Source organism: Artemia sp. Qi Xiang Cuo, chromosome 2, assembly GCF_049724085.1.
Source record: "Artemia sp. Qi Xiang Cuo chromosome 2, ASM4972408v1, whole genome shotgun sequence".
NCBI lineage: Eukaryota > Metazoa > Arthropoda > Branchiopoda > Anostraca > Artemiidae > Artemia > Artemia sp. Qi Xiang Cuo.
Genome location: NC_142795.1, coordinates 88343189 through 88354877, shown reverse-complemented (window position 1 = coordinate 88354877; position 11689 = coordinate 88343189). Strand labels below are relative to the sequence as shown.

The window sequence follows — 11689 nt, the reverse complement described above, 5'->3', positions numbered from 1 at the left end:
AACGTGTTGATTATACCTTTACGAGCTGGAAGATAAGCTAGTGTTTGTGATACTTCTGCTTCCTAGAGGAAAAGTTGGATGTTTTCACGACACTTCTACTTCCTGTATGATGAGTAGACTTGAGGATATGTAGAAGGTATTCATTAGCACTTCTGATTACTGAAGGATAACTAGATTGAATGATAAATGGAAAATGTTGATGACAGTCTTGGCTAAACATTGTAAGTGCTTAATGTAGGACATTTACAGGATTATCAGTAAGGAATTTTTACTTATCTATATTGAATTTATAATTCCTGTGCATTTTTTTCAAGATTTATTTAATGATAGTAGTTTGATACTTGGATTTTGATATATATATATATATATATATATATATATATATATATATATATATATATATATATATATATATATATATATATATATATATCATGTGTGTGTGTGTATAGTTACATAGTTGTTAGGTCTTTATAGTTGTATAGTTGTTATATTTACTTATTTGATAATTCTGTATAGTTGTATAGTTGTTATAGTTATATAGTTGTTAGGGTTGTATAGTTGTATAGTTGTAATAGTTATATAGTTGTTAGGGCTATATAGTTGTATAGTTGTTATAGTTATATAGTTGATAAGGCTATATAGTTTTATAGTTGTTATAGTTATATAGTTGTTAATGTTGTATAGTTTTATAGTTGTTATAGTTATATAGTTGTTAGGGTTATATAGTTGTATAGTTGTTATATTTATATAGTTGTTAGGGTTATATAGTTGTATAGTTGTAATAGTTATATAGTTGATATATATTATAGTTAGCCTGAAAACTATTTCTTTTCAGTGTTGAGTTGAATGAAAGAGAAGTCGTTGGGATAGCAATGGTATTTCGACGATTAGTGTATAACTATCAATCTGAATCCATCCAAAGACTTTCGCCTGAGTTACTGAAAGCCTTTGCTGAACGGTAAGTATGGGCTCTCTCCTAAAACAAGATGTTTTATTCAAGGAGGGGGGGGGTGGGGTGGTCTAAGGACCTGATGGATCTGATTCAGGTACCTGGCCAGGAATGTATATAGGCGCATACATTTAAAAGAGGAAATCGAAAAATGAATATAATTCATAGAATTAATATAAATAACAAGGAAGTTTTTACTAATTTTGAGATTTTGGACAGGTGGAGTATTTGAAGCCACCTTTTCTTTGGTACGAAACTAAAAAAAAAACTTGGAAGGATATCAATTTTTTTTACACCATTTTTTTTAGTGATTTTTTACGCTATTTCCTGAAGCATAATAGTTACAAATTTTTCTCTCGCTAAACAAAGCAAAATGGTAAGCTGAAAAGCTAAGCAAAACAAAAAAGAAGAGAAAAAACAAAAGGAAGAATAAAATTCAATAGTTGCATAATAGAATTTTAATGTACGATCCCCAGATAATTATTTTCAAGATGAATCCTTTATAGTCCATCCAGGTTCTTCATGATTTAACTATCGTAATTTTTGCAAATTTGTAGCAACAATGTTTTTTCAAAGAGTAGGGTGAGCCTTCAAAGAGAAGAGTGAGCCTCCTCTTTTTCAAAGAGGAGAGGAAACTTCCCCTTTTTCAGAGGAGGTTTCAAAGAGGGGATATAATATAGTAAACTTTAAGAGAGTTCTTTGGAGACTCTTTTGGACTCCAGAGAGAGTCTTTAGGACTCACATTTATGGATTCCTCACAGATGCTGACTTTAGATGAAGGTCAAATTTTTGTTCACATTTCTAAAAGGAGGCCAAAGATCATTTTATTTTTATAAATTCAGTCGATTTTGATTCCATATTACTGTCGCTGCTGTTCCTACTAAGCTGTTCGTTTTTGTTTTTGTTATATTATTAAACGCTCTATCCTCTTTCAGCGCCGTGTTTTTCTTCTTTTTATAGTGTATTTATTTTACCCTTTAACCCTACTATGTTTTATTTATTTTTCTCTTAGTTTTCAATGTGTTTGTTTATTGTGTAATTTCACTATCATTTTCATTATTATTTCTTAGTGTTGGTCTTTCTCACAACTCCTCGAGCTCGGCTGAGAAAATACTTATTTTAATGAGTATTTTCATTATGTGTCTGTTTTTTTCCTTTCCTCATACAATTTATTTCTTTTTTGTTCATTTGTTTCTTTATTATATTTCTTGATCATGGAGATAGATTTCATCTATTATGATTGTTGGTTAGTTTTCTCCCAATCCCTCGAGGTCTGCTCTGTTCTCGGAAAATATTTATTCTTCTTATATTTAATTATATATCCGCCTTTTCCTCCTTTCGGTTCCTTGTACTATTTATTTTTCTATTTTCCTTCTTATTCATTTCTTTATTTATGTGACTAATGATCAAGCTCATAAAATAAACAGCTGAGAAAATCTAGAAAAAAATTGATTGCTTGCATTGATTTTCACCAAACTATCATCTCACGGAGAACACATCCTGAGTTTTTATGTTTCTTTTAAGTATAAGTTTTTCGTAAATTTCTGCTTGTTTTTCTTTTTTTCTCACTATATTTGCCTCATTATACTACTACTACTAGCAACTCACCGCAGCATCAAACCACCTGAGAAAAACGGAGCTGCGCAAGCTCCTCCTCCTCCATCCCAATCTATCCAGCGCCTCTCTTTTTACACCCTTCTACGAAGTTCCCATTTTCTTTAAATCTTTCTTTATAACGTCCTCCCACCCCAGAGGAGGACGACCTGCTTTCTGTTTATCCTTAGATGGTTGGCCGAAAAGAACAATCTTCGGCAATCTGTCATCCTTCATCCGCACAACGCGCCCTAGCCACTTCAACCTTTCTTTCATTATAGCCCTAGAGGGCGGTATTGAACTAAATTTTTCGTACAGCCTATTGTTTGAAATACGGTCAGTCAGCCGGGTACCCAGAACAATTCTTAAGCAATTTCAGAGGCAACGCTGTAGCGTTGCCTATAGTAAAGGCCATACGGCTCTAATGTTTTATTATTATTATTATTATTTTTCCCAGAGGCACTTCATATGGAAGGGACCGTCGTAGAAACTTCAAAGGGGGCTCATTCGATTGGAAATCGAGAGTTCTAGTGCCCTTTTTAATAGTCGAAAATGATTGGAGGGCAACCAGCCCCCCCACGCCTATCATTTCCCCGAACGCATCCAATCAAAATTTTGAGATAGCCATTTTGTTCAGCGTAGTAGATTTCCAAATAGAAAATATATTTTTGAGGAGGACACTCCCCCAGAATCCTCAGAGCAAGGGTTTTAATTTATATCCAGGGGGCAAAGAACGTCTTTATAGAAAGCGCTGTCGTAGAAACATCAAAAAAGGCTCATTCGATTGGAAATGAAAGGGATAGTGCCCTTTTTAATAGTCGAAAGTTATTGGAGTGCAACTAGCCCCCCCCTACACCCATCATTTCCCCAAACACATCCAATCAAAATTTGAGATAGCCATCTTGTTCAGCGTAGTTAATTTCCAGATAGAAAATATGTTTTTGAGGAGGACACTCCCCCCACGACCTTCAGGGCAAGGGTTTTAAGTTATGCCCTGGGGTCACATAAGGTTTTTATAGAAGGTTTTGTGGTAGAAACTTCAAAAAAGGCTCATTCCAATGGAAACTCAAAAGGAATAGTGCCCTTTTTAATAGTCGAAAGTGATTGGAGGGAAACTAGCCCACGCAACGCGCATCATTCCCCCAAACAAATCCAATCAAAATTGTGAGATAGCTATTTTGTTCAGCGTAGTTGATTGTCAGATAGAAAATATGTTTTTGAGGAGGACAACCCTCAGGGCAAGGGTTTTAAGTTAGGCCCTGGGGGCATATAAGGTTTTTATAGAAGGCTTTATCGTAAAACTTCAAATAAATTTAACAAAAAAAGGCTCATTCGATTGGGAATTCAAAGGAATAGTGCCCTTTTTAATAGTTGAAAGGGATAGGAGGGCAAGTAGCCCCCCCCATATCCCTCCATCTTCCCAACACAATAAATCAAAATTTAGAGATAGCCATTTTGTTCAGCGTAGTTGATTTTCCCATAGAAAATATGTTTTTGAGGAGGACACTCCCCCACAACCCTTAGGGCAAGGGTTTTAAGTTATGCCCTGGGGGCACATAAGGATTTTATAGAAGGGGTTGTCGTAGAAGCTTGAGAAAGGGCTCATTCGATTTTAAATTCTAAAAGCTAGTGCCCTTTTTAATAGTCGAAAGTGATTTGAGGGCAACTAGCCCCCCCCCACACACCCAACATTCCCCCAAACACATCCAATAAAAATTTTGAGATAGCCATTTTGTTCAATGTAGTTTATTTTCAGATAGAAAATATGTTTTGGGGAGGACACTCCCCCACAACCCCCAAGGCATGGGTTTAACTTTTACCCAGGGGGCATATAATGTTTTTATAGAAGGCGGTGTCGTAGAAACTTCAAAATAGGATCATTCGATTGGAAATTCAAAGGACTAGTACCCTTTTTAATGGTCGAAAGTGATTGGAGGGAAATTAACCCCCCTCTCACACCCACCTTTTCCCCAAACACCTCCAATCAAAATTTTGAGACAGCCATTTTATTAAACGTAGTTTTAAGGTCTGGAAATTAGGTCTTTGAGGATGACAACTCCCCCACAGCCCTCAGGACCAGGGTTGTAATTTAAGGATTCTCTGAATCCTTCATATTATTTTTTATGGAAGGGATACTCGTATAAACTTTAGAGAGGGCTCATTTGATTGGAAATTGAAAGTTCTTGTTCACTTTTTAAGAGTCAAAAGAGATTGGAGGGCAACTAGCCCCCCCCCTCCTCCACGTGCTAAATGCATCAGATAAAAATTTTGTTAAAAATAGTTGAAAGGTTAAGTAGCAAAACTCTGGCGTCAACAAAAAACCCCAGGGCCCGGGGGCAGGAAGGGATTCTCGTATAAAATAGAGGGCTCATTTGATTAGAAATTGGAAGTTCTAGTCCAGCTCTTACGAGTCAAAATCGATCGAAGGGCAAATACCGCCCCTAAGCCCTTTTTCCCCATCCCTCCCTTTGAACTAATTCTGTTTATACCTGAAGGCCCAATGAGAGTTAGAAGGTTTTGGTATTAACACACCTATTAAGCATCTGCTCTCCTCCCTAACAAGGAAAGAAACAGAGAGGGTAAGGCAGTGGCGGATCCAGGGGAGGGGCGAGGGGGGTGCCCCCCTCCCCTAACGTAGTCTAAAGTAATGTAATTTACTTAATCAACACAAGATTGCGTTAATTAAACTTGCTCCTAACGCAAGTTTATCTGATCAACCTATTTTGCGCTCCCCCCCCCCTTAAAAAATTCTGGATCCCTCCCTGGTGTAAGGGCACTATAAATTTTAATTTGTAATTCAATGAACCTCGTTCCAAAGTTTATGCGACCACCTCTTCCACATAAAATGCCCCTGGAAAAATAAATAAGTGTTAATTCATTGAACCCTTATGGCTCTTTACTTAAGTAACACTATAGCATCGCTTTTGACCTAAAAAGTTCAGTAGAAATTTCAGCTTGCATTTTTATTAATATCTGAAATTATCTGAGGGGAATATGTTTGGGGAGGATATTCCAGGGCTGGAAAATTTCTGCTAGGTGAAACTTAACGCGGGGGAATTATCTGCAGGAAAAGAAAATGTTCTTTGAGGGGGAGGAATTTCCGGGGGGTGAGTTTTCCAAATGTGAATTATTTAGGGATAGGAAGAATAAAGAGATTTGATAACATTCTAAGTTTTATGTCTGAAAATAACAGGTATAAAAAATAAACGGAAATGTCGGAGATGGTATTTCGGGTTCATTTGAACGATTATTCTCGTTTCCCTTGAAAAAAGAAATTTTCAAAAGAGAGATTAATTTCATTTGTTTTACTTTCTGTATGGCTGCTCAAGTATGCATGTGAGGGGGGGGGAGAGACTTCCTCCTGCCACTGTCTCCGCTAAGGTTTCAGTTTTTATCTCAAACATGAACGTAATGCGATAAAAGTATAACTCAAAATAACATATATAGAATTATATATGCACATAACACGGAACAATTAATTAAAATTGCATATTATGAGTTGAGGCTCACCCACATGATCGCCCAGGGAGCTAACCATTCCACAATCTATGAAATCAATTCTGCAATAACTGAGAATGTAAAGTATTTTTGAGTATTTTAACGTCTTCCACAACTCAAACGGTCCAACATTCTACAGCCTAATGAGTCTGTCTAATCTCCTAAATCGGGAACGGCGAAGTTCCGCCCCGTATTGGATGAGTCTCCAAACTCCCCCTCTCCTACTGTCTACGCTAAAGTTTTCTTCCTTCTGCCAACTACGCCGCCCCCACCCCAAAGAATTTAATAGGGTAAAGTTTTGTATGGGAAGAACACATAGTAAATCTATTATAATTATCCAATTATAAGGTTAAAATACATACTCTGTGATAGATGCAAAATTGTTTTGGCACACAAAATCCTATTAAGGTCAATTCCAAACAGTCGTGATCTCTATGTGTCAGCAAGTGAAATGGTCAAAACACCCTTATTGGAGCTATTTTTTCAATCCATTCATTGTTGCCAATCGCTGTCCACAAGTTATGCAGGCTGTCTATTGTTCATATATAAGGTTTTTATCAAAGAGGTAATCGATAAGACTTTGAAAAAAGCCTCATTAGATTTAAATTGAAATTTCTAGATCCGTTTTTTAAAGTCAAGAATAATTGGACAGTAAGCACCCCCCCCCCCCCCATGCAATAAAAACTTGAAACTGTTTGCAATTAAAAACGAACAAAAATTAATTAAAAAAAACTTTCCGAAAAATAAGTTTTTCAAAGAAAAGTTAAGGCCATTTTAAACTTAAGCTCAGGAGATATGAATACCTATTAAAATTCAAACCCAAAACAACCATAAATTACTATTAAAGAATAAATGAAACCCAAAATTAACAGAAATTAAATAAACAATCATAGCAAAAAAACATACAACAAGTAATAATAAAAAGTAATAAACGGATTTCAAAGAGAGTAATGCTTAGATTGAACACGAACATAAAGCTTAAAACGAAAAAAAATAGTTTGGTATTAACGTATAAATGAAACTTGAAAAAAATAGAAATTAAATAGACAATCAATGCAAATAAACATACAATAGACATAAATGCAAATTAATACATAAATATTAAAAAGAGTAAGACTTAAATTGAATATGCATATGAAGTTTGAATCGAATAAAAATAACTACAAACAAGAGTTTGTGTACCGCCTCATTGCATAATCCTAAAACCTACTGCGTCATTGGCGCTTTACTGAAAACGAATTATATTACAAATGTTTTCCTTTGTACCTAATATTGAAAATAAATATTAAAATTACAGTAAAATTTTGAACTGATGAGGTTTTAGCAATTAATATCATTATGCATCAAATATTCAGTTTAATTTATCCGTTCTTTTCAAGATTAGTCAAAACAAATATAGTTTCACTATAAACAAAATTTGGATACTGCTTCCTTCTTTATCTGCAAAAACCTAAAGCCTTCTGTGTCATTGGCACTTCACTGAAAACGATTTACTCTTATATTACAAATTTATTCTTTTCAAGTTCTTACAGCATTGAAAATAAAAATAAAATTACAGTGAAAAAAATATCTTGTACTGATGGATCTTTCAACAATTAATATCATTATGTATCTAATATTCAATTTGATTTTGTTTATACTTTCCAAGACTGTTCAAGACTCATATAGTTTTCAGTAAGGCGCCAATAACGCAGTAGGTTTTAGGCTTCTGCAGCGAGGCGATACCCAAACTCTTGTTTGTAGTTATTTTTATTCGATTCAAACTTGATTTGCATATTCAATTTAAGTTTCACTCGTTTTAAGATTCTTTTATTCATTTACATTAATATATATTGTATGTTTGTTCGCATTGATTGTTTATTTAATTTCTGTTCGTTTTAACTTTCATTTATACTTTAATAGCAAACTATTTTTTTTCGTTTTAAGCTTGTTTTTCATATTCAATCTAAGCATTACTGGCTTTAAAATCTATTTATTCTTTTAAATTATTACTTGTTGTATGGTTTTTGCTATGATTGTTTATTTCATTTTTGTTTGTTTTGGTTTTCATTTATTCTTAAATAGTAATTTCTAGTCGTTTTTTGTTTAAAGTTTAACAGGTATTCATATCTACTGACCTAAATTTTAAAATTGCCTTTACTTTTCTTTGAAAAAAATATTTTTCAGAAAGTTTTTTTTAATTAATCTGGAAAACATCTAGCAAATGTTCTTCTGCTTTTTGAATGCACAAACCAAAAAGGAGAAAGAAGGTGAGCCGAAAAGACACATCCACTCTAAACCACCAGAGCAAGTGGGGAATTATCAATCTTCCTTTTGTGTATCACGACTTACTTGTGAAGAAGCGTCAGCCTCTGACTGATGGCCAAGATTCACTGAATATCTGAAAATTGATTAGCAAAGAATTAGTTTGCAGTGCTGTTAGAAATAAGTTTGACGTCGTTACTCACGAACATGACGACTGAAAGCATTCGCCATGATTCAGATTTGCTGCCATCGATTTGGGAATAAAAAGAATATTCTGCAGAATCTTCTGAGAGAAACAATAATAAAATAATGCAGTTTTCAGCGATGGAATCGTCACTAAAGATCGTATCTAACATTTTCAAACTTCTGAAATAATTTCCAAAAATCGTTTGTTGAGCTGCTCTCAAAGGGAAGATTGGCGGGGCAATGTATATTTAGTAATGTGTCAATAATCCTGATAAAACGAAAAAAAAACAAAGAAGAGAGAAACGAGGATAAAACAAGACAGTGAAAAACGTAGATTACAAGATTACTCGTTTCTCTCTTCTTTACGGTATTTTTGTTTGTTTTGCCATGATTAGCCAGTGTGGTCTCAGAAACTAATTATCATCCTGATCTACAATACCGTGCTGATCCGACCTTTGAGAACAACTTAGCAAACGTTTTTGGCAATTGCCTCGTAAGTGCGAAAATGTCAGATACACTCTTTTGGTGTAACAGCGATGGAATGAATTTTTTATTCAATCTCGTTCAGCCTTATTTGAGTTCCACACTTCCTCAGGTGTAAAACATAAAGGAAACTGTGCTTCTGGGTGACTTACTGTTTTAAAAAGCCTTTCCGCCTCAGATATAAACCTGAAAGTTATATTAATAATATTTGTACTACCACTAAGGATGGACTTATTATTCAGCATCGTGAAAATGACGTTAAGCTCACTTAACGCCCCCAGGGCATAACTTATAACCCTTGCCCTGAGGGCTATAGGGGGTGGGGTTGTCATCCTCAAAGACATAATTTCGGGACTTTTCAATTATGTTGAACAAAATGGCTATCTCCAAATTTTATTAGATGTGTTGGGGGAATTGGTGGGTGTAGTGTTGGGGGGTAGGAGGTGTGTTAGTTGCCCTCCAATCCCTTTTGTCTATAAAAAGGGCACTAGCCCTTTCAGTTTCCAATCGAATGAGCCTTTTTCGAAGTTTCTACAACAACAAATGGCCATCTCAAAATTTGTATCAGATGCATTTTGGGAAAATACGAGGTGTGTGTGTGTGTGTTTGCGGGGGGGGGGTATCCATCCTCCGATCACTCTGAATCTCAGAAATGGCACTAAAGCTTCTGATTCGCAATCCAATAAGCCCCCTCCGAAGTTCTTATGATCACCCTTTCTATATAAACCTTAAATGCCCCCAGGGCACAACTTACAACCCTTGCCCTGGGGCTGTGGGGGGCTTGTCATCTTCAGTTACATAACTTCCGAACCTTTCAGCTACCTTGAACAAAATGACTATCTCAAAATTTCGATTGAATGTGTTTGGGGAAATGGTGGGCGTGGGAGGGGGTTAGTTGCCTTCCAATCACTTTTGAGTATTAAAAAGGACACTAGCCGTTTCAATTTCCAGTTGAATGAGCCCTTTTCGAAGTTTCTACGACAAGTATTTCAATACGGAGTGCCCTGGCCTAAGCCCCCCCCCCCCCAAAAAAAAAAATAATACATTGTGCCCTCATGGCTCTTTGCTTAGGCAGCGCTATTGCGCTGCCTATGATAGTAATCAACGTTTACCGATAATAAAAAAATATATCCTAACCGACCTGAAATTCCGAAAATTAATCTCAAACAGTTCTGAACCTTAGATTCTTCTTTGCCTATCCACCATTTTGCTCTATTCATGGACAAAATTGTAAAAAAAAAAAAAAAAAAAAAAAAACCTGGCTATAAAACAATAGACAATACACGCCTTTTGATTTAATTAAAAATAATACACTGGTTGAGCTGGGAAGCTGGCTGTTTTAAAATTATAATATCATTTCTTTGTAAAATGACCCTAATGCGGGTTTCCCACGGATCAATAAAGTTAATAAAGCTGTCCACAAAGTTAATAAACTGTTTTCCTCGCATAACTTTGTTGACTTTATTGCAGTCGGAAAGAAGTCAAACTTTATTTAAATTTTTCAAGAAAGTCCGCAAAGTTCAACCAATAGCAGAAGACGTGTGGAAAATGTCAAATAAACAACACACAAATTAGTTTCTACAAATATAATCGTGTATACTTGTTTAAATATTAAGTTTGGTAAAAGAAACAAAAAATATTTTTATTTACTATTAAAAGGAAAAAATGCTTAAAGAGATGGTTTTCTCAGCTCCATGTCTGAGTATTTCAGTTACTTTCTATGAAAAACTGCTGTTAAGTCAAAAAGGTGAAATCCTTGTGTGCGCGGGACAAGCTTTACGGTTCGTACTTTCATGACAAACTTTATTAACTTTATTGACGCCGTGGGAGCCCTGCTTAATAGTTAAACACCTCGGCTGATGCTTCGCAAGGGACACTGTGGAAACTCCTTTACATAAAGGAGTTTGGCTACTAAACCCATGTCCCTCCCCCTAACCGTAAAAGTTCTAAAGCCCGTTTGTCATTTGAGTTTTTGAAAGCTATGTTTGTTTTAATAAATCACTCTAATAACCAAGATGAATAGAAAGAACTAATGAAAATAAACTGAATATTTAATATATAATGATATCAAACCTTGGAAACTCAGCAATTCAAGAATTGACGTCACTGTAATTTTATTTTTTATTTTTCGATGTTATAAAGATAAAAAACTATTTATAATGTAATTGTTTTCAGTCAAAAATAAACAAGGTGGTTCTTTGTCATCTAAGCATTGTTCAGTATGCCCTGAAAGTTTCAACTTAATACCCTCAGACGTTCCTGAGATGTTGCTGATGCGCCCTTTCGCCAATCAGCATGCACAACGTGTGTTTTGATTTTGTTCAACATTCCCCTCAGCGTTTCAAGGGTAGATGCAGTCAAGGTCAAGTCGGAAGGGTAGATGCAGTCAAGGTCAAGTCAAGGGTAGTAGTCAAGGGTAGATGCAGTCAAGGTCAAGTCAAGGGTAGTAGTCAAGGGTAGATGCAGTTACAGTTGCAAGTAGTCAATAATGTTCATTAATTCAATGTGTGTAGCCTTTTCCAATTCATAATGGCGCCCCGCAGACGATATTGTTTGACTATTTTATTTCTAGTAAAAAGGAACAACTTAACTGTTGATTTTGGAATTGATAGACTTTTGTTGATGACCAGGGACGAATCTCCAGCATTTTAATGGGGGGGGGGGGACAAGAGGGGTCCATATCTAGATAGTCAAAGAACATGGTATGTATAATATTTTTCGTCCACATTATTG

General features: G+C 35.4%; 1 protein-coding gene across 1 annotated transcript in view; it reads left to right on the top strand.

Annotated features, from left to right (window-relative positions):
• Positions 1–832: 832 nt before the first annotated feature.
• Positions 833–11689, top strand: part of LOC148955758 (exportin-4-like) — a 79809-nt gene continuing 68952 nt past the window's right edge. Inside the window, exon 1 of the mRNA XM_089104147.1 lies at positions 833–961. Coding sequence (XP_088960273.1) covers positions 876–961 — 86 coding nt within the window. The 5' untranslated portion in view covers positions 833–875. The remainder of the gene's footprint in view (positions 962–11689) is intronic.